The 24,240-nt window shown below is 38.1% G+C and overlaps 1 protein-coding gene across 1 annotated transcript in view; it reads left to right on the top strand.

Moving 5' to 3' along the window:
* CACUL1 (CDK2 associated cullin domain 1) overlaps window positions 1–24,240 on the top strand; it is a 69,904-nt gene that overhangs the window by 26,438 nt on the left and 19,226 nt on the right. Inside the window, exons 3-4 of the mRNA XM_086680981.1 lie at window positions 565–667; window positions 23,801–23,896. Coding sequence (XP_086537107.1) covers window positions 565–667; window positions 23,801–23,896 — 199 coding nt within the window. The remainder of the gene's footprint in view (window positions 1–564; window positions 668–23,800; window positions 23,897–24,240) is intronic.

Below are 24,240 nucleotides of genomic sequence, written 5' to 3'. Positions count from 1 at the left end.
ATGTTTATTGACACACAATTCTGTCTTTGGTTATTTTGTTCCCCGGGTCCTGGTAAATGGAAACAGCAAATTAGTGAGGACCTGGGGTAGGACATGAGATCAGCCCTGTCACAGAGGAGGAAGCGACAGTTGTGTTGTTCGACACAAGTGATGCACAAAGAGATTACATTGCATGCAAACCTTTTGTGAGTTAGAAACTTGGTGCTAATTATCACTCTCTCTCCCTTATTTTGATACTCAATGAAACGAGAGAGTGAGTGAGAAGCTAGTTTGTAAGTAGTTATAGTCAGATTCTCAGATTATCACCTGATACTAGATTATCTACTACTGGCAAAATGTGTAATGCATTACTCTGAAAGATTTGCAGCTGGTGGTAGTATCTCTTTCATCTGAGCACTGATTGGGGCAAGGTAAACTTCTATTTAAAAGTTGTGATTGGTCAGTTTTTTAGGTCTGAATCGATTATTTGACCAGTGTCCGTATATCCAAAGTATGCATTCATCTTAGGTTGAATGAAGTTCTTTGTGGTTAACTTGGTTTTTCTGTTTTGGTTTTCCCCCACAGTTGTGTGTATAAATGTGTCTGCCAGCAGCATTCAGAACAGATGTACAGTGATCTGATTAAAAAGATAACTAATCACCTAGAGAGAGTCTCGAAGGAGCTGCAGGTAAAGAACTGATCATACTGATTTTTGCTTCCTTGGGATTTTTGGACTGGTTGAAAGTAGTCTCTATGATATATATTTGGAGGCTTGTTAATTTGATTAAGGTATAAATTTATAAATATTTCCTAGATGAGTATTGACCAAATTACCTAACCTTTAGAGTAATTCGTTAGAAAATTAGCTATAAATTGTGGAACTTTTTAGATTGAATATACTTCAGACTTTAACAGATTCCATTTATTATGTCAGTGTTGCTTTTATTTAAAACTTGATTGTTTCTGCTAATCTTAGTATTTGATGACTTTTATAACATAAATGTAGGTATATTTTAATTTTTTAACTGTAACTTTTTTGATATTATCTTTGAGGATTGGTGATGGCCTGCTAGTTTCTAATATTTGCTAATATAAACAAGTGAAGTCACATTTTGTTGATCAACCCTCTGTGGATGAACATCATCCCAGCTGTAAAATTTGGGTAGGGCAGGTTGCAGAAAGTATTCTGTTGAAGGAAGCACTTGGCCTCTGATCCCTGTCCCTCCCTGCCTTAGTAAAGTTTCCAGTGCTTGAAGGTCAGGGACTATCTTTATGCCAGGGCCAGATCATATTTTAGTTCTGGTGCAGAAGTGACATGTATAGAAAAGTCACTCAGCAATAGATGTCCAGGATCCATACCACACTTAGGAAGTGCTCCAGCAATTCTGGAATATCCACAGTTTCTAGCATGCTTTGGCCTTGGATATTGTTCCTCACTTGCCTTCTGGTCTGAGGTATCTTGGTCTTGTTTACTGCAAACAGTTGCCCTAAGTAGCTTTTATTTATTTATTTTTTGATTGTAGCCAGAGCTATGTTTATCATGGCCAAATACATAGTTTTCCTGTTGTTAGAGTGTAAATTGTTCTCTTAATCTTTTTGCCACCAAATATGAAATATTTACTCATTTAACAAACAAATTTATATATTAAAAAAATTTTTTTTTAAGTTTTATTTATTTTGAGAGAGAGCAGGCCGGGGAGGGGCAGAGAGAGAGAGGGAGAGAGAGACTCCCAAGCAGGCTCCACACCATCAGCATGGAGCCCAGCATGGGGCTCGAACTCAAACTGAGATCATGACCTGAACTGAAACCCAGAGTAGGACACTTAACCGACTGAGCCACCCAGGTGCCCCTAACAAAAAAGTTTGGTACCTAAGCATTATAAGTTGTGGATGAAACCCAGGATCTGTGCATGATAGCTTTGAGTTACTTGCTTACAAATTCTTGATTCTACGCTTGCCCTTACTTCTCACATCCAGTTTACTACCAGATCTTGTTTGCTTCCTATTTCTCTCTCGGCTCCTGTCCACTTCTCTTCACTAGCCACTACCAACCCAGGCACTGAAACACTCATCTAAGCTGGTTACTCTGTCTTCACATCTCTAGTCTTCACATCTCTTGCTTTTTTCTTCATTTCAGAGTGACTGTTTCTAAAGCATAAAGTTCAAACTTTTTCATATGACTTAGGAAACCTTTCATTATTTGATTCTGCTTATTTCTGTAGCCTGATATGTTATGTCTCTGCTCCTGTGTATTGAACTTACTTCAGTTCCTTCAACAGTTTATGTACTCTTCTTGGCTTTTGCCGTGTTAACTCGATGGCCTGGAAAATTCTTCCTTTTTCTCTGCCCTCTTATTTTTTTGGCTGGCGTGATCTTACTTTGGCTGCAGCTTGGACATCATTTGATTTGGGAAACATTCTCTGATACTTTGTTCCCCCAAGTCTGGGCCCCTCACCTGTGCCTTTGCAACACCTAGTATATTATTGTAGTTCATTCTGCATATTATAACTTCTTGTTTAGCTGTGCCTTTCCCTCCACCTGCCCCCAATATTATTTTCTGGGAAGGCAGAGGAACATGTCTGCTTTCTTTGTTATTGTGTCTTTAGCACCTAGCCCAGTATCTGATATATCCTAGATGTTTTTATTGTGTTGTCAGTACCTAGTCTAGTATCTGATACATACTAGGCATTACATGCCTATTGAATGCAATGTATATCAAATGTTTACTAATAAATAATTTACTGCTTGTTGAATAACCTTTTTCTAGTAGAAATCTGAATGTAACCATGTTTTTTAACATCAAGCATTAGGTGGTTTTGGGGTTCAGGAGTACCAGAGCTTTTATTAGAACAGCAAAGAACTCAGTATCCTCAAAAAGGATGATTTTATTAACACTGTTTTGCTGTTATTGAAATAATACTAATTAATCTTCTAAAAGAAAAAAAAGCAAACCATTTCAGTTCAATTATCAGGGCAAGATATGCTACTTGTCCTATTTATATCTATGAAATGTGGGTTGAAAATGTTATTATGTGTATTACACTTGGGCCCTGACTTCACATGTAGATCATTAATTTGACCAATAGAACTCTGATTTGCTAAATTCATTTGTTAAATTGGAGCTTCTGCTTGAGTAGATTTTTCTTGTATTCAGTCTTATTAAGCACTGTAAGACGTTTTTTCATTCTTACAGTTACAGTGTTATATTTTTAAAGTTAGAGGGCACGATAGTATTGTATTATCAAGCTCAATCAAATTGGTAGTTTTGGAAGGTCACTTGGTTACATCTTTGCCGTGTGTTTGCTTGACCAATTGTCAATAATATGAAGGTAACCTGTCACTTGTCCAGGCTGTGCTGCCTGGGGTACCAGTCGGTACTCTGGAGTCACTAAGGTTTAGAGACTAAGTTTCTGAGGTTTTGGAGAATGGTCCCTGTCAGTGTGCCTAGAGCTCCCTCATTCTTTATCATGAATGTCTGATTGTCCATTAACCTTACTTTATTGATGGACCTTCATTTATTTAACTGATTTTTGATTGATGAATATTTAGATTGCTTCCAGTCTGTGGGTGCTACTAACAGTGCTGCAGTGTTTACTACGTCCGTCCGTATTGCAGTTCACCAAAGTCGTACCAACGTACAGTCGAACCAGTTACATATAGATCGGAGTGCCTGTTTTTCCCCACCCTTCCTTACTAATACAGCATATTAGAAGACTAAATTTTCACTTTAGGTAATGAGGTAATTTTTATTAAAAACGAAAACATAAGAGTAGTATCTTTTTTGATGTTAGTATTTTGGAAACCACATTGATAAATGTAAAGGTGATATATAAAACCAAGGGAATGTAGTTGATTTTTAGAATCAGTACATGTTCTACTTAAGAGTTCAGCAATATGGCCTATAAAAATATTTTACTTCAGAATGATATCTTTTGTAAGATTCTAAAGTCTAACCATTATTAAATAGCCTGGTGGAGTGGGTAAAAACATGGGGACCTGCGTTTTGGTCTCAACTCTGCCTCTCAGTAGTTGTGTGCCTCTTGACTAAACATGCTGGTATCTTGTAAATTTTCTCAACATTGAAATGAAGTGGCTTTACTGAAATATCTGGCTGCATTAAGCAAAGTAATAAGGTATTTTGTCTACTGCTTCCTGCTTGGCAAATGCTTCTTCGTTGTTTTCCCAGGCTCAAGCTTGTTAGTGTCCACCTGTGTGGAATGTTCTGGACTCCTTGCGCTCCCCTCAAAGCAAAACAGACCATTGGAATTTTTCCTTCTGGATACTTACAACACCTTGGCAATGACAACCCTGTTAGAGCAGTTGTTGTGTTATATTGTTTCTGCGTCCGTGTTTGGCCATCTCGCGGGTCCTTCTATGACGGCACAGACTCTGTTGTGTTTGTCTTTTTATCCGTCATGTCTGGCACACTCCCAACACAGCAACTAAATTTGACCTATCCTATGGAAAGAGTAGCCTAATTAGGTACATACCATCACTAATCTCTAGATGTTTAGGCATGTTATAAATGTATTCAGTGTTCAGTTGATTCTGTTTATTGATTTATTCATTGTTACAAATACGTGGCATAAGTTTTCATGTGGAACAGAACAAGACTATATGCCAGGCTCCATGAGCCAGAAAAGTTTAATTTGGGTGGAACGTTTTGTTTGCAACTCTGATTTTAGAAATGAAATACTGTTAAAATTTGCTAAAACAAAAGTTGGATGAGTTGCATTTGGCACATAATCAGAAATGTAGTGCTGGTGTTGATAAATCCATGAGTTAGACCTTCAGGGCATGGGCCTTTATCTTTCAAGGACATCTTAAAATAGCTGCAGGTTTGTATGGTTTATGTGTCAGAGTGACTTATTTATCTCCATCATAAGTCATATCCTGTTGGGGAGACTGAAGGGTATATGAAATAATCTTCCATATTGTGCAGTTATTGACTTAAAAACTAGAGACTACTGTTTTCAGAGATTCCAAAAGATTTTAATTAGTTAAACCTAAATGTTTCTACGTAACTGTATACTCTAACGTGTTGACTCTTAAAAAAAAAATCGGGGCACCTGGGTGGCTCAGTTGGTTGAGCGTCGACTCTTGATTTTGGCTCAAGTCATGATCCCAGGGTCATCGGATTGAGCTCTGTGTCTGTCTCCACGCGGAGTGTGGAACCTGCTTAAGATTCTCTCCTCCTTGGACCCTCTCCCCTGCTCACACTCACTCTTAAAAAAAGGAAATCCTAGTTCTTTTATTTTGGAAACAATGACTTTTCTACCACTTAAGTAACTTTAAAAGGCTTTTTTGTTATTTAGTTTATTAAGTTTCAAAAATCACTTAAATAGCTAACCCTACTCAGTATTCTGCTTACATTATACTACACAGCATGTATATCTATACTTTTTTACCTACTACTAGATTGTTTGAGCTGTGATAGTGTTTTGCGTTAGGTTTTTTTTTTTCTTCCAAGTTTTTATTTATATTCCAGTTAGTTAATATATAGTGTAATACTAGTTTCATGAGTAGAATTTAGTGATTCATCACTTACATGTAACACTCAGTGATCATCACAACAAATGACCTCCTTAATACCCATCATCCATTTAGCCCATCCCCCTGCCCACTCCCTCTGCCTCAGGTTTTTTTAAAGCCATTCTGCTCCCTTGCATTTAACTCCTCTCTTCTTTAAATAAATTCTCTATTAATATATTTTCCTTTTTCTGTATCTCCAAAGCCTCAAATGTGAATTTCTAATTCTGATTTTTTAGTATACCAGTGAATGGAAATAGGTAACAAGTTTATTAGTTTAGTGAACGATATTCCGGTTAGTTGTGGAAAATTCTGTTGAAACTCTTAGCAGTCCCCATACTTTTGGTGAGGGCTCAGACCAGGTTCTCCAAATGTCTGTTGACCATTTCAACTGGGATTTCTTCTTGTGGATACCTCATATTCGTGTCTAAATCTAAATTCCTCTTCACCCAAATAATTTTCACTCTCAGACTTGAGCTTTCATGTTCATCTTTGACTCCTTTTTGTCCTTCACCCCTTGTTTCCAGGTGATTGTCAAGGTTGATAGAACACTATCATTTGCCTTGCTTCTGTCATCTTTCAGTCTAATTGCTGTTGTTCTTCTCCATGTCAGTATTGGCTCATGTCTGCAGCATTCCCCCAATTGGTTTTTCTATACTCTTTGGTTAAGTAATCTTCTGAAAACACTAATATGATGGGCACACTTTCTTGTTCAGAAACCTTAGACTCCCTATTGCCTTTCTCAGTCACAGTCAATTTTTTGGTTAGTATAAAAAACTGAGCTGGTTGATTGGTTATGGGGGTTCCTAGTGGGAAACCTGATGTAGCCAGTGCCTTCCATCCAAGTATATAAGGTAGTCTGTTAGGTATAACAGCAGATAAATGATTGATAAGGCTAGATAACTTGGACCAACGCTTTACTGATTACAATGTAAAAAACGGACAAGGTTGCTAATAAAAAGTGTAAGGAATTATAGGATCACAATCGGAGAGAAGGAAACCCAGAGAGGGGAGTCTAGCACCTGAGCCATTTCTCCACTAGGGGCCCCTGTTTATTCTGGAAAAGAAAGCTAATTGGCTGAGGATTTAATAGAGTTTTGATGGGCTTGTGGGGGTAGGGTGATAAAAATTGGGAGATTAGAGTCCATCAAACGTGAAGGATCACATCCCAACAGTAGCAAAAATAGTAAGTTACCGACTCTTGTAACTGGAGCCTGATTCCTGACTGCATTAAGGTGGTGTGGATTTGCTAGTGCCTCTAGTTGCTTACCAGAAGCAAAAGTAAATTGTCTCTGAGAAAGATAACATTATCTGAGGCATCAGATGGTTCTCTGATTTTTCATAAACAGTATCTGGCACTCCATCAGAAATAACTAGTCATGTTAGGAGGTGAGCATAAAAGTAAAAGAAATGGTAAAATCCATTTCTGGACAAGAATTGAGAGAATCCATCATCAGTAGTCTCTCACCTTAAAGAAGTAATGAAGAGTGTTGTTCAGATAGAAAGAATATGTTCCTAGATGAAAACTTGGAGAATCAGGTAGAAATGAAGAACAACAGAAGATAAATATGTGAGTGTAGAATAATAATAATGATAATGTCTTATAGAGTGTAAAAATCTACATAATCAAAACACATGACAATTACATGTAAGGTGGAAGGGAGTACCTGGGTGTAAAATGTTCTAAGGCCCTTGCATTGTGTAGAAAGAGGTAAAATACTAAGTTAGACTGATAACAAGGATGCAGTCTGTAATTTTAGGGTAACCACTAAAAGAATGGTAAAAGAAAGTATAATTAACAGGTAATAGAGGAAGAGAATGGAATAACTTAAAAATAATCAAGGAAATCAAGAAAGGATTAAAAAAAAAAAGGACAGAGAACAGATGGAACACATAGAAAACAAATAGTAAGGTAATAAATTTAAACTTCAGCATATCAAGCAAGGGCCACCTGGGAGGCTCAGTTGGTTAAGCATCCGATTCTTGGTTTTGGCTCAGGTTATGACCTCACCGTTTGGGAGTTTGAGCCCGATGTTGGGCCCTGTGCTGCCAGGGTGGAGCCTGCTTTGGATTTTCTCTCTCCCTCTCTCTGCCCCTGCCCTATTTGCGCTCCCCCTCAAAATAAATGAACTTAAAAAAAATTTTTTTAATTAAAAAAATCATTTAAAAATAAACTTCTGTGTATCAATTCTTATGTGAAATGTTAAGACTACCGTATTTAAAAAAGTAAGCAGATTATCAAACTGAATGCAATTCTGCAACCTTATGAAATGCTGCTAATATGAGGCAGCATATTTAGCATAATTTTAGACAGAAGGATTGAAAATAAATGATGGAAAAAGGTATACCATACAAACATAAGCCTGAAAGAAAGATGATATAGCTACATTGATATCATAAAAAGTAGACTCAGAGCAAGAGGTATTATTGTATATAAAGAGAACTTGTTTTAGGTTTATTTATTTTTGAGAGAGAGAGTGCACGCGTGCAAGTTGGGGAGGGATAGAAAGAGGGAGAGAGAATCCCAAGCAGGCTCTGTGCTACCAGCATAGAGCCCGATGCAGGGCTCGAACCCACGAACCGTGCAATCATGACCTGAGCTGAAATCAAGAGTCGGACACTTAACCGACTGAGCCATCCAGTTGCCCTTAAAGAGAACTTTTTATAATTAAAAGTTCCAGTTCCAGGAAGGTATGTAACATTTCTAAAATGTGTATGCACCCAATAACATAACCCCTAAAAGGATAAACAGACAAATCCATAATCATAGTGAGAAGTTAACACATCAGTGATGTTAGCAGCATTTATCTCAAGAAATTAGAAAAAGAATACAGATGAAACCCAGAGAAAGAATTAAGTCACAATCTTTGCTAGTAGACTGTTGAAATGATCAGAAGTATTCAGGAAACTGTGGTACAAAACAGAGTAAGAAAAGTGCCATGACAGACTAACAGTGTGATAGTCACAGCCAAATGGAGGAGTAGAGAGGAGGCAGCATTAAAAATGATACGTCATGAAGAATGGGTAGATGTTTGGGGAGGGAGCATTTTTGGGCTAAGAAAGCTTCATAAGCAAAGGCAGTTTCTGGGGAGGTTTGGGTAGCAAAGAGAGGTCCTGTGAAGATGGATGTGGTGTTTGAGGGAAACTGGGAGGAGATCAGGCTGAAAAAAGGCAGATTGGAACCAAACTGTAGAAGCCCTTACGTACCAGGAGTTGCATCTTAGATCAATGTAGAATACCAAAGATTATATAAATATAAATTGGTTGCAGTGGACCAGGTGAACTACAGGTCCACAGTTCCTTATCTGAAATTCTAAAATCCAAAAAAAAGCTTTGAAAGTGTATTTTTCTTTTTGTAAGTTTGGTGTCAAAACTCATGTAGTAAAACTTGATTGAAACTCGTGAGGAACTTGGTGGGAACATTTACATATTTTTTTTCTCAGAGATATCCGTGTGTTAATGAATTTCTCCCAAAAGATCAGTGTGTTGATATTCCCAATCTCTACTGCATATTCCCAATCTCTACACATAATATATTGTGTAGATACCATGATACCTTCTGAATCTGAAAAGTTCTGAATTAATGGCACACCTCTAGCCCCAGGAATCTTGGACAAGAAATTGTGGACTTGTTGGTAAGGAGAAGGGAGAAAGCAGCATCTAGAATGTGTTGCAGGGATCAGAGAAACAGAATAGCTAAAACCATGACCAGTTGGAAGAGAGGCAGGGTGAGTGGATTGAGAGATCGATATGGTTTCCATAGAGATGTTGGCAGTTGCTAAAGGGGACTTGAGAGATAGGGAAGGAAGATAATGGTTTGAGAACATTCAGGTCTGCAAACATTGAGTGTCCATGTGTGAGCAAATGTGCTAGATGCTAAGGCTGCAGGGATAATTAAGATGCAGGTTTATTCTTTAGTACTGTTTAGGGGAAAGGTGTAATGATCATTTTAATATATTAGAATGTGATGAGTAATAGGATAGAGGTAGGAAATGAGTCACAAGTCTTGCTAGTTTTCCCCCGTGTAAAGTGTCTCAGATTGATCCCATGCCATGTCCCTAGTTTAGGTCCTCATTGGGACTTGGCTGAAAAATAGAAAAAGATTTCTAATTTGTATCTTGGCCATGCAGCTTGCCTTAGTCCGTTTTGTTTATTTTTCAGACTTACCAGCTATTTTCTTAACCTTTTGACTCTCTATTTACCTAAAGAGCAAAGACCATACTCCTTAACAATTAGGATTTCAAGGCTCTTCACACTGTGAACTCAGCAAGATAGTGTAACATTATTTTGCTATTAAAATTTAAATGGGCTGTGTGTCTTCATCCTTATGTGTTTTCTCATTTGGTTTCTTTTGCCACTATGAACAATGACCCTTGAACAATGGCGGGGGGGGGGGGGCTGGTGCCCCACGCAGTTGAAAATCTGAATGTAACTTTTCACTTCCCCCAAACTAACCACTAGTAGCCTATTGTTGACTGGAAGTCTTACTGATAACATAAGCAGTTGATTAACACATATTTTGTATATTATATGTGTTATATATTGTATTCTTACAATAAAGTGAGCTAGAGAAAAAATGTCAAAATCATAAGAGAAAATATATTTACAGTACTGTACCGTATGGAAAAAATCCGTGAATAAGTGGACCCATGCAATTCAAACCCGTGTTGTTTGAGGATCATCTCCCCCCTTTCTGGAAAGGGGCGTTCTACTTGTCTGTTAGGGTTTGCTGAGCTTTTAATTTTAACTCCATTGTTCCCAAAAGGCTTAATTAATCACTTTCTCTTCTTTGCTTCTGTAGCATTTTATTTGTATTGCTACTGTCGTCCTTAGTTGAGCACTTTGACGTCTATTTAGTTACCAAGGAGGATGCCATCTGTGCAGCCTGTGAGCTCCTTGAGGGCAAGAATCCTGACGTACTAGCGTTGGTTTCTTTTGGCCTGTTGTAGTCTTGAGCTCAGTTAAGTACTTATTAGATAAATATTCTAGTCATAATGCCATTAATCGAATGTTTGCATTTCTCTTACTTATGGGATGCATGGTAGGAGTATGTATATGTCTCTATCTCATAGAAGTTAAAGTTAGACTTAGCTAAGTGACTTGCTTTGGCCTGTGAATTGTGAAAGAAAGTGAAGTGTGTATGGTGAAGTGTGTACCCAAAGATCTGAAGCCCTTAAGATCAGCTGTCCGATTTTCTGAATTTCCCTTTGCCTGCTAAGTGTTTCAGATGGTGGAGGCTTTCTTATCCCGGGTCCCTGGGTAAGTGTGACATGGAACAGACTTTCAAGATGGGCCTGTAGCCTGAGGAAGAAAGCTTTGCTATGTATTTTTTTCCCAGTTTGAACTCATTGAAAAAGTGTACAAACTTGGTTTTAGTGTAGTCACGAAGTGGTGCAACCATCACTGCTAATTTATTTGTTTGTTTTTTTATGTTTATTTGTTTCTGAGACAGAGACAGAGCATGAGTGGGGGAGGGGCAGAGAGAGAGAGGGAGACACAGAATTCGAAGCGGGCTGCAGGCTCTGAGCTGGCAGCACAGAGCCCGACGCAGGGGTCGAACTCACAAACTGTGAGATCATGACCTGAGCCGAAGCCGGTCGCTCAACCGACTGAGCCACCCAGGCGCCCCACATCACTGCTAATTTAAAGAACATTGGGGGCGCCTGGGTGGCGCAGTCGGTTGAGCGTCCGACTTCGGCCAGGTCACGATCTTGCGGTCCGGGAGTTCGAGCCCCGCGTCAGGCTCTGGGCTGATGGCTCAGAGCCTGGAGCCTGTTTCCGATTCTGTGTCTCCCTCTCTCTCTGCCCCTCCCCCGTTCATGCTGTGTCTCTCTCTGTCCCAAAAATAAATAAAAACGTTGAAAAAAAAATTAAAAAAAAAAAAAAAAAGAACATTGTAGGTACCCTAGCAAGAAAACCGTTAGTCACCGGCAGTACTTTCCCACCCTCCTCTTCTCTCAGCCACTGGCAACCACTAATCTGCTTTAAGGTTCATTCCTGTTTATATCATGATTAATACTTCATTTCTTTTTATGGCTGAATAACATTGCATTGTATGATTATAGTACATTTTATTTTTACTTTTTTTTAAGCTTATTTATTTATTTTGAGAGAGAGAATGTGCACAAGTGGGGGGTGGGCAGAGAGAGAGGGAGAGAATCCCAAGCTGACTCCACACTATCAGCATAGAGCCCAACTTGGGGATCAAACCCACAAACCATGAGATCACGACCTGAGCCAAAATCCAGAGTCAAATGCTCAAACCGACTGAGCCACCCAGGCACCCCTATAGTACATTTGATTTATCCAGACTTTTGTTATTTTTAAATTTTTTTTTTTTTTCAACGTTTATTTATTTTTTGGGACAGAGAGAGACAGAGCATGAACGGGGGAGGGGCAGAGAGAGAGGGAGACACAGAATCGGAAACAGGCTCCAGGCTCTGAGCCATCAGCCCAGAGCCCGACGCGGGGCTCGAACTCACGGACCGCGAGATCATGACCTGGCTGAAGTCGGACGCTTAACCGACTGCGCCACCCAGGCGCCCCAGACTTTTGTTATTTTAAGTCACTGAGATAAGTATTTGAGTTGACAGTATTTAGAATATCCTATTTGCCCCAACATTTGGATAATTGAATTTAATGGATAGAACATTCTATACTCTTAAAACTGTCTTAAATGACACTTCCATACTTTGATTATTTTTGTGTACATCTGAATGCAGAATCCATTAGAGCAATCATGAGGCATTTTTCCCCATGTAATGTTGATAAATTTATTGTATACATTAATGCACTTTATTCTTTTGAGAGTATATTTTCACTTTCACAACAACTATTGATGTTTTGATCTATTAGCTTTATAGCCAGTAACCTGTTCACAAGTGTGTTCCTTCCAGCAGTTGGTCAGTGACCTGGAGCTTGCGCTGTACATCGTGTACATGAATATTGTGTTTAAACAGACTTGGTTCTCAGGCCAGGACAATAACATTGACGTGTTAGGAATGGTACCGGTAATACTAACCTGAGTTCAGGGTTCTGAGGAGGAGAGGCCACAGAAACAGACATGGGGAAGAAAGATGTTGCAGTTTTTATTCCCCAGTAGGGCTGAATTTGGAACGGTTAGATGAGTATTTGTCAAGTAATTGTGTTTAAACCATTTATTTTACTAAGATTGGAGTAGTTTTAATGTCTCGTGAGCTGAATATATCTTGGTTGAGGTCAATATAATTTAACTCTAGACCTATTTGTAATAATGGAAATTAATAGAAACTAAACCATAATTAGTCAACATTACTTAACTTTGTGTCGCTCTTCAGAGACACCAGATTACAAATAAAAGCTTTACTGCCAAACCGCCAACAAACTGAGCCAAATTGTCTTGGTGTTTATTTTTTTTTTTTAAATTTTTTTTTTTCAACGTTTATTTATTTTAGGGACAGAGAGAGACAGAGCATGAACGGGGGAGGGGCAGAGAGAGAGGGAGACACAGAATCGGAAACAGGCTCCAGGCTCTGAGCCATCAGCCCAGAGCCTGACGCGGGGCTCGAACTCACAGACCGCGAGATCGTGACCTGGCTGAAGTCGGACGCTTAACCGACTGCGCCACCCAGGCGCCCCTGTCTTGGTGTTTAAAGTCAGAGCAAGGGTTGCTTTGCTGTTTGTGTTTTGTCCAGTGGGTGGCAGCATAACTCAACTGGTTGTCTTGGTGGCCAATTTGAAATTTTACGTATTTTTTAGAGGCTAGAATTTCTGTACTCTGTTTAACTACAGAGTGTGTTTTGAAAAAAACTTTCATCCCCCGAATTTAATCCTTACTGAGTATGATATTTTTTAAACTTTCTTTTAATGTTTATTTATTTTTTAGAGAGACAGAGTGCAAGCGGGGGAGGGAGAAAGAGGGAGACACAGAATCCGAAGCAGGCTCCAGGCTCGGAGCTGTCAGCACAGAGCCCAACATGAGGCTCGAACTCACCAACCGCGAGATCATGACCTGAGCTGAAGTTGGGCCACCCAGGAGCCCCAGGATGATTTTAGATAATAAGAAAATTGCCTATTGCCTATTGTCTCTACATAGATTTCAAGTAAAATAATTATCATTGCCAACTGGTAGGCAGCTCTTCATATGTGTATTTCACTGAATTTGTTTTGAAAAAGTTATTTTGAGATCTATTTTTTTATCCAAACTGAAACTTAAAGCACTTGTTATAGCAAAGTTGTTCTTGTCTCACTGAATTTGCTAGTGAGATACTTCAACCCTCTGCAGACCATAATTCTAATAAGTTCACTGTCAGTTTTTCAAGATAAGGACTGTGTTTTCTTTTTATATGCCCTCATGGGGCTTAACATAGTGTCAGACTCAGAGAGAGATCCAATAAAATACTTGTTGATAAAAAGCATGTGCTTGCTTTACAGCTGAGATTACTAGAACCATCTACTTGTTACTTAAGACAGCATCCTGAAGATGGAATTTGTGATTAGCAAGAGAGTCAAATCACTCCAGTAATGAATAGATGTTTGTAGTTATTTATGATCACAGTGTATACAGAGTACAAATATGAGTTGTATTCTTTTTATTTATTTTTTAAATATTCATTTATTTATTTTGAAAGAGAGAGAATGAGGGAGGGGCAGAGAGAGAATCCCAAGCAGGCTAATGTGGGGCTCGATCTCACAAACCGTAAGGTCATGAACTGAGCGAAAGTCAAGAGTCCCCAGTTATATTCTTTTTAAAATAAACTTTTTGTTTTGAGACAGAGTCATGTATTTAAATTGGAAAAGATAAGGGAAAAAGTTTTCTTTAAAAAATAAGCAAATAGGGATAAGTGGTAATTTTTGTTAAGTATTAAAAGAGGTGAGGTGTGTAGAAAGTGAGAAGTCATCCTAGTCCATCTGACTTCTTTAGATATTTTCCTGTGTTAAGTAATCCTTGAACCTTTTGTAACTGCCATGTCATCTAGCTTAGTCACTGTTAATGTGGGTAAGCTATAGGAATCAGGGTCACAGAGGCTGGACTTTTAATTCAGTTTACTCTCAAAGACTCAGTGGAAACTTACATAAAGGAACTGGAATAAAGGTGCTTGGGTGGTTCATTTGGATGAGGATTCGACTCTTGATTTCAGCGCAGGTCATGGTTTCACGGTTCCTGGTATTGAGCCTCGAATTTGGCTCTGGGCTTCAGCACAGAGCCTACTTGGGATTCTCTTTTTCTCCCTCTCTGTCTGCCCCTCCCCGACTCACTCTCTGTCAAAATAAATAAATGAGGGGCGCCTGGGTGGCGCAGTCGGTTAAGCATCGACTTCAGCCAGGTCACAATCTCGCGGTCCGTGAGTTCGAGCCCCGCGTCAGGCTCTGGGCTTATGGCTCAGAGCCTGGAGCCTGTTTCCGATTCTGTGTCTCCCTCTCTCTCTGTCCCTCCCCCGTTCATGCTCTGTCTCTGTCCCAAAAATAAATAAAAAACGTTGAAAAATAAATAAATAAATAAATGAACTTAAAAAAAAGGAACTGGAGAATAGGTGTGGACTATCCTTGTGTTGGGGCTCACGGGGATTCTGAACTGTTAGTTATACGTGGCCTTTAATGATTTGTTACCGTTTCTGTTGTTTTCTTACCAGCCTTTGTGGCTGCCATCACTGATGGAGAAACTGTTCATGTGTCCATCCTTTCCTTAGACGAGCTGGTCACTTTTTATTTTTATTATTTTTAAAAGATTTTATTTTTGGGAGGCACCTGGTGGCTCTGTCAGTTAAGCATCTGGCTCTTGATTTTGGCTCAGGTCATGATCTCACCATTCATGGGTTCGAGCCTGTGTCAGGCTCCATGCTGACCGTGGAAACGGCTTGGGATTCTCTTTCTCTCCCTCTCTGTTTCTGTCCCTCCCCTGTGTGCGACCTACATGCTTGCCCTCTCTCAAAATAAATAAACTTTAAAAAATATATATATATCTGATTTTTTTTTTAAAGTAATCTCTACCTTCAACGTGGGGCTCAAACTCACGACCCCAAGACCAAGAGTCATTTGCTGTACCAATTGAGCCAGGCAGGCACTACGGAGCTGGTCACTCTTTAGAATTCATTTCACCTAGCTGGACAGTGCAGCTGTAAAATACAGAGACTTCAGGTCCCTGATGAGTTTGGAAAACTGATTATGTATTTTATCTAGTTTTTCTGTTATCATGAGGGTGGGACTGATGTTTTCTAGCAGCTTTCTGCATTCTGAGTGGATGTGGAACTTCCATTACATTTTAATAACTTTATAATCACAACAGTGATTTGACAACAGTCAAGAAGCTGTTACATTTAAAATAAAAATTTAGGTAGAGTTTATCACTAATGTTAAAATGTTAGTGTATCATTTTTTACTAATTTGAGTATAGTTTGCAGCTAAATTGTTCCTGTTGTCATGCAGTAAATGCCTTGTGTTGCATGGGTGATTACTGCTCAACCCTCTCTTGAATCCTCTGGGCTTCCTTCCCATAAAACTGCTTTTCCTTCACAGTGGTCTACGCTTGACTTTTCTAAATATTTAGTGGCCGCTGACCAGCTGTTTAAAGAATCCCCTGAAATTCTCAGTAAAAATATACACTTCTGGAGGGGCACCTGGGTGGCTCAGTCGGTTAAGGGTCCGACTTCAGCTCAGGTCATGATCTCACAGTTCGAGCCCCACGTCAGGCTCTGTGCTCACAGTGCAGAGCCTGGAGCTTGCTTTGAGTCCTGTGTCTCCCTCTCTCTCTGCCCCTTCCCCGCTCATGCTTTGTCTGTCTGTCTCTCTCTCTCAAAATAAATAAATATTTTAAAAATATATATCTATACACTTCTGGAAAGTTTCGGAGTTAGGACTTTGGAGTGTGGCTCAGGAACCTGCATCATTAACAAGCCCTTCGGGTGATGTGGAGAACAACATTCTTTGAGACTCGCTGGCCTGGAGAAGTGCACCACTGTTGCTGAACCTGGTCTCTCTTAAGCAAGGAGTGGTGTCATCTTGTTTAAATAGAAGACTGTGTTATGGCTGAAGCCACTCAACACATTTGCACCACTGAAGTTCTAGTCTGGGTTAGAGAAGTATCCATGCAGACCGGATAATATAAACAGTAAAGCATAGTTTAAGTGTCTCATGAAGAGGGACAGGTAAAATAGACAGTGGTGTGTCCAGATGGTCATTATGTGGTAGAAATGTATTTGACCTAGGAGATGTTGCTGTATAGCTGAGTGATAAAAGCAGATTACAAAATAATGTAATTCCATGTTTGTTAAAACATGCACACACATACAAGAACAGATGGAAATGTTAATGGTAGTTATCTACCAATGTTGGTAGTGGTGGTATTTCTATAATTGCGTTTTTAATCTTTTAAAATTTTAGTAAACATGTATTACTTCTGTAAAGATACATGTTGGTAGCCTTATGTGTTTTAGACCCTTCTCTCCCATCCTTTCTTCTTCCCTATTTCATTTTAACATGCAAAAGTCATTTCTTTATTTGAAGACAATGTTATTATGAACATAAAAGCACATATTCTTTTTTTTTAGGTTAATTTTTTTATTTATTTTGAGAGAGAAGGGGAAAGAGAGAGAATCCCAAGCAGGCTCTGCACTATTAGCACAGAGCTTGATGTGGGGCTTGAACTCATGAACTGTGAGACATGACCTGAGCTGAAATCCTGAGTTGGTTGCCTAACTGACTGCAACACCCAGGTGCCCCAAAGCACATATTCTAAAAATTTTTTTCATGTTTCATTTTGGTGGGATGGGGTTGGGGGCAGAGGCAGAAGAGGAGGGATATAAATAGGAAATTGTGGAGCTTGTTTGTATCTTACATTTGTGTCCATTTTGATAGCCACTAGCCATGTGCATCTCTTCAAATGAAAATGGAATAAAAACTCAGTTCCTTAGTTTCATTAAATACATTTCAAGTGCTCAGTAGCCCTACATGGCCAGTGCAGGTATAGGACTTTTCCATCATCGCAGAAAGTCCTGTTGGCAGTACTGACCTCGATCATAAGTAGTTTTAAGTCTATTGTCTAGTAAAATTCTTGAAATAAATCATGTTGCTATAAAATTAATATACATCCCTTTAGAATAACTGACCACACTTTTTTATCTAGCTTTCAAAACTAAAGATAAACTTTTGTTTTCCTTCCCTTCTATGAAGGCTTGGCATGGTATGTCAAATCCAGCTCTTCCCTCCTTGTGCTAAGGAATATTCTTAATCATATATATATATATTATTTATATATATTATTTATATATTTATATATATTATATATAAATAATATATATTATTATATATGTGTAATATAATATTATACACATATATACTATATGTATAATATAATACAATATACTATATGTATAATAATATACAATACGTATACTGTATGTATAATATATGTATGTGTATGTATATATGTATATATACATACATGTGGGTATATATATAAAATGTTAGTGATTCTTAGCAGGTTGGGTCTTCAAAACTAGGTGCTGCCAAAGTTCTTTTGGTTCCTATACCATAATCCATAAGACTATCATCTAGTTCTTTTTTTTTTTAACTTAAAAATTTTTTAAAAAGTGCTGTCTATAAAATAACATCTATTTGAAGTTATTAATTGCAACATTGCGGTAACAAAAGATTGAAAACAAGCTGTCAATATGGAGATTAACTAGTACATTCAGATATTGTACTTAGAACAGGTTTCTTAAAGTGTGGTTTGGAACTTACTAGTTTCCCTGAAATCCTTTCGGGGGTCTGCAAAATTGAAACTGTCTCTAGTACTACTAAGATGTTTTTTGCCCTTTTCTGTGTTGATACTTGTTCTGGTGGTGCACAAGCAGTGGTGCAAACTGTTGGTGCCTTCGCACAAATCTTCACTTTCACATGCTGCAGTAGAAAACGAAAGCATTTCACTTAAGAATATCCTAGACGAAGCAGTGAAAATTATTAACTTTATGGTAACTTTGGGTACTTTAAAAAATATCCTGGGGGCGCCTGGGTGGCTCAGTCGGTGAAGCGTCCGACTTCCGGCTGAGGTCATGACCTCGTAGTTCGTGGGTTTGAGCCCCATGTCAGGCTCTGTGCTGACAGCTGGAGCCTGTTTCAGATTCTGTGTCTCCCTCTGTCTGTGCCCCTCCTGTGCTTGTGCTTGCCCTCTCTCTTTCAAAAATAAATAAACATTAAAAAATTTTTTAAAAAAAAATACTCTGTGCGGGGCACCTGGCTGGTTCGGTTGGAAGAACATGTGACTCTTGATCTTGGGGTTGGGAGTTCGAGCCCTATGTTGGGTGTAGAGATTACTAAAAACAAAAAAAATAAACTTAAAAAATCCTGTGTGAAGAAATGGGAAACTACATACCAAAGTACAGTGATTGTTTTAAGAAAAAGCACTTGTGTGTGGTTGTATAAATATTGAGCTAAACTAGCTGGGTTTTGTTTTCCTGTTGACACTATTTTTATTTGAAAGAATGACGACAAACTGTGGTTGTTTAGACTTTGGTATATTCGACATTTTCTCAAATCAAGTGTGTCACTTCAAGGAAAGCAACTGACAGTATTTGTTGGCAATGATAAAATTCGAGCTTTGAAGTAAAAATTAGAATTTTGGAAAACCCGCATGGTCTACCACCATGACCTTGATAGCTTTCTAGGACTTTTAAAAAGACTCTTCTGATGAGATAGGTGGTGATAGTAACAAATGTAATTTTTTCTTTTTCATGTATAGTGAAACGTGTCAACGTGTGGAAGATCTGCATAACTCAGTCAGTATTTTATAAATGACCAATTTGTGATGATATAAAATGTATGTGGTAAAAGATCCATTCATAGTACAAGATAGGCCAGTGGGTTTTAATGTAATAGAGTACAAAGAATTCATGATAGTTTCAGCTTTCCTGTTGCAACTAACCTTTGAGAAACTACCACTTGTTCAAGTTTCAAAGAAAAATATCCACAATTACCTGAAAAGGATATTAAAAATGCCTTCCTTATCTGCCTACATATCTGTGTGAGGCTAGATTTTCTTCATTTACTTCAACCAAAACAACATACCATGACTGATTCCATACCACAGCAGGTATGAGAATCTAGCAGTTAAGCTAGATTCTGTTAAGCCAGGTGCTAAAGAGGCTTGCAAAAATGTAAAAACAATGTCATTTTTCTTACCTTTTTTGGGAAAATAGTTATTTATATACAACTAGTTTGTAATCTAAAGTATATACTATAACATTAAAGTGTTAAAATGAAATAACCTTATTATTGTCATTTTGGAATAAATATGAATACATATTTTTAAAACCAAGGTTTAGTTTCTAGTATGGTAATTATTGATAGATACAATCCATATGATACAAGCTTTTTGGAAGCTTTAATAATTTTTAGGAGTGTCAAGTGTTTCTGAGACCAAAACGTTTGAGAGCCACTAGAATAAAAGTCTCCAAGATAATGTTGTTAGGAAAGGTACAGATTGTTTTGGTTTTATATTAGCATTTGGGTGGAAAGGGATATAAATGGGATAGTTATTTTCTTGTATGTATGTAAAATTCTTCTGGAAGGATATAAAGGAATTAAGTGTTGGTTGGTCCAGCGAGGAAGGAGTAAAGGTAAACTCTTTACTTCCTTTTGAATGCATTTGAATTTTAAACCAGATGAATGTATTACCCATTTAAAAACAGAAGAGATTGAAACATTCCTACCAGCTGTGTTATGAATTTCAGGGAATCTAGGTCTGTTATGAAAAGTTGGAGCAAGTTTGGAGCAATGGTCATTTTTCTGGCACCTTGCTTTTTCTTGTTTTTCTTTTCTTTTCTTTTCTTTTTTTTTTTTTTAGAAGAAAAATAAACCTTGCTTATTTTAGGGATAAAAAATTGCATTTAATGTCCAAGCCAAATACATTCATATTGAAATGATGTAAATCAAACAGGTAGCAATTTCCCCAGTGGGGCCCAAGGTATACTGAACTTAAGTTTTAAGGAGGAACAATCTGTTATTTTTTTTAATAGCAGTTATTTCTAGTTCCTAGTAAAGAGATTGGATTTATTTTAGAAGACTGTTATAATTTATAGTCCTGTCATTTAAAAGGTTTTGAATAAGTGCTGCATGAAATGTGGAACTAAAAAAGCTAAGTAAATGTTCTGACATTTGATTTAGTACAAAAAGTGCTTTTTAATACTCATAACCTTTGAGGCTTTGGGAATTCTTGAAAAGAATAACTAAGGAATTCAATTTTATTTATTCTGTCTGCTATTAAGTGTGCCTTTTGATCAGTGTTCATACTTTTAACTTCTGAATAGATAAAGTGTCCTTTTATGAAAAGGGAAAATTATTTTAATGCAAAAACTCTTCAGATTTTCTTTTTCTCATATAATACTTCTAAAATTTATTTCTTTGGATGCTGAAATATCATTTCCAGAGCTCTTTGCAGCAGTTTAGAAAAAGATATTACATGTGATTCTGTCCATTAGTTATAGTTAAAAGTATGCTTATAATGTGGAACCATTTCCCCCAACTTCTTTAGTTAACAAAAGACTGCCTTTCATAATGTTAATAGGTTTTTCTGAAGTATTAGACAAATAGGTGGTTAACTCTGAAAGTTTACTTATCCTCACTAGTTGCATATGCATTTGTAATGTTTGACATTTTTCAAAGCATATTCATATTGTTTTCTTTGATTGTTGGCATATCTTAGAAGTAGCACAATTAGTATTCTTCCTATTTCATATTTATGGAAATTGAAATTCAGAAGGCTAAATGAATTGCCTAAGGTCATACAGTCTTGTCAGATAATAAAAAAGCAGTTTAGATTAAAACAAGGCTAGATTAGGTTAGATTGAGATACATTTAGAGAAATTTAGATTTAAGGAAGACTGTCCTTGCAAAAATGCATTTATCTCTGCGTGCTGTGTTCCAGGTTCTGTGGTCAGCTGCGGAGGCATAAAGAAAAGACACAGGTCTTGCCCTCCGGGGACTTGAAGTTTAGTGGCAAAGACCAGCTAGCGGGAGAAGTGAAGAAGAGGGATGGTGCCCTGTTGGACGGCCTATATCTCAGATAGTTTTGAGAAAGGGACACAAATCTTGAAGGGTGAATAGAAGTTAGCTCAGGGTGAGTCTCATCAGGCCCTAGTGATAGAGACGTTCAGGAAGAGGGGTCAAGGAGGTCTCAAACGGCACACCGACGTTGTTTGGGAACTGTTTAGGGGAGTGCCTTGTGAGTGCTGTGCCGGGCCGTGTACAAGAAGGAGCAAGATGTGAAGCAGAGAGGCAGATGGTGTGCCCTGAATTGTTCTAAAGGTTACGGGGTGCCAAACAAGGAGGGTGGATACATGGAAGGACTCCGATTGACCAGGGTTTGAGTCCTAGTTCTTGGGCTCACTGGCTGTGGGGGTGTAGGCAAGTGACTCCTTCTGAGCCCTTAGTTGCCTCATACGTAGAATGGACATAACATTCAATTTGCAGGTAATTAGGAGGACCAAGAAAAATAAATGTGAAAAAAGGACCTAGTTTGTGCCAACCCTCTATTCAATAATGAGAGATGAATTAGAAGTAAGGACAGTTCGCTACACATACTCTAACATCTAAGTAGAACTGAAAAAAGTATAAATTAAGTCTTATTTTAAAAATAGTATTAGAACATTGGGACATTTCTAAAACAGTATAGCTGAAATGGTTTTATAATTTCATTGCTTAAATTTAGCACTTAGGAATCTTTTCAGCATAGCATTTCCTTATACCTTGTTTGAAAGCAAGACCTTCTGTGCAGGTTATGGTTGTCAGGCAGTGAGACTTCGCCGGGTTGGAACCACCTGTTTGCATGGCAGCTTGTGCCATGCCCATCCCCCTAACTCTCTAGCTCTGGAATGAATTCGTAGCTGGGAGACCTGGGTCTATCCTGTTTACTCTCTAATTTTAGACAAATGACTTGCCCATTTGTGCGTTTCTTCAATATTAAAATGGCACCCAATTAATTTACCTTTAGAGAATAAAATGCAACGGTAGATGGATGTACTTTCATAAAACACAGTGCCTTAGTCTGCTTGGGCTGCCGTAACAAAATACCTCAGACTCTGGTTGGCTTAAACAACAAATTTATTTCTCACTGTTCTCGAGGCTGGGGAGTCCAAGATTAATGTAGCCTCTGATTTGGTTTCTGATGAGAGCTCTTTTTCGGGCTTGTAGACAGCTATGGGCTTGCTGGGTGCTCACATGGCCTTTCCTCTGAGTGTGTTGGTGGGGGATAGATAGGTGGAAGAGGGAGATAGAAAGAGAGAGGGAGGAAGGTTGAGCCCCCTGGTATCTTTTCTCATGACACTAATCCTAAAGGATCAGGGCTCCACTCTTATGACCTCATTTAGCCTTAATTGCTTCCTTATTCCAAATACAGGCACAGTAGTTCAGGCTTCAACACAGGAATTGGGGGAGGGGGACACATAATTCAGTCCATAGCCCGCAGTAAAATTGGAAGTGTTTCTTTCGATGGCTTTATGACCTGGTATTTTGGTAACAATGAGTTAAAAGCCAGGCATGTATTATGTTTATTTTGTTGCTCTCCAGAGCTGCAGATGTATATGAACCATTTAAGTCTCTGCTTTCTAACTGATTGGTTAGCTATAGAAGTGGTATAGAACTCGGAATATTACTGTGCCTAAGGTAATTATAAAAATGCAGCAAACTTTTTTTTTTTAATTTTATTCATTTATTTTGAGAGAGAGAGGGCAGAGAGAGAATCCCAAGCAGGCTCTGCACTGTCAGCATGGATCCTGATGTGGGGCTCCAGCTCACCAAGTGTGAGATCATGATCTGAGCTGAAACCAAGAGAGTTGGACGTTTAGCCACCAGCTAAGCCACCCAAGCGTCCCCAACAGCCATTCTCATAGTGTATTAAGCCTGTGCCATTTCCTTGAGTTGTTTTTTTTTTTTTTCCTTATTCTAGGTCCAAATACAGCCTGGTTCCTATCAGAAATGTACACATAGTTTAGTGATAATTTTAAAAATCATTTATCTTAATAAATACAACTTGTGAATTCAACTTTTTACTCATTAACTGAGCAAGCCTTTTAGCTAGCATGGTAAAGTTACACAGTTTTTAAAGACAGCAAAACCAAACTTCAGTTTTGCGTAGCAGATTTTGAAACAAAGATAGAAGTCTAAACTAAACTTCAGGATATACACCTTCTCCTTTTCTTTATTGGGAATTTCATTATGAATTTTGACTTGGACTTCTGAGTGTATTTGCATTTTAGATTTGTATTGGAAGGTCTTTATACTTGGTTTCCCATAATGATCACATTTATGTTCTTTCTCACAGGCCAGCCCTCCAGATCTCTATATTGAAAGATTTAATATAGCCCTTGGACAATATATGGGAGCATTGCAGAGCATTGTGCCTCTTTTCATATATATGGTAAGTTAGAGCTGTTTTCCCTTTCCAAAGTATCTCAGTTTATTGGCCTAAATACAGATAGATACAGAATTAAGCATGTTCTCTTTCTCTTTTACTACGTATTGTGTTAGAAATGGAAATTAATCTACCTCAGTAATGTTTGATTGTGTTGACATAGACTTGTTTATACCCTTTTACTGTTTAAAAACTCCATAAATAACACTGCTGAATAGACAATTAGGCATTAATAATCAGCAGTCACTGTGTTAGCATTTATTTTATTTCTGCCATATGGAAGATCCTGTGCTTGGGAAATAAAGATATATAAGAAAGATTTCTTGTCCTCAGAAAGTAGAGAGTTAAGC

The sequence above is a fragment of the Puma concolor genome, chromosome D2, assembly GCF_028749965.1.
Source record: "Puma concolor isolate L17-30 chromosome D2, mPumCon1.1.hap2, whole genome shotgun sequence".
Taxonomy (NCBI): Eukaryota; Metazoa; Chordata; class Mammalia; order Carnivora; family Felidae; genus Puma; species Puma concolor.
Note: the sequence above shows the minus strand (reverse complement) of the source record. Positions and strands in the feature narration are given on the sequence as shown.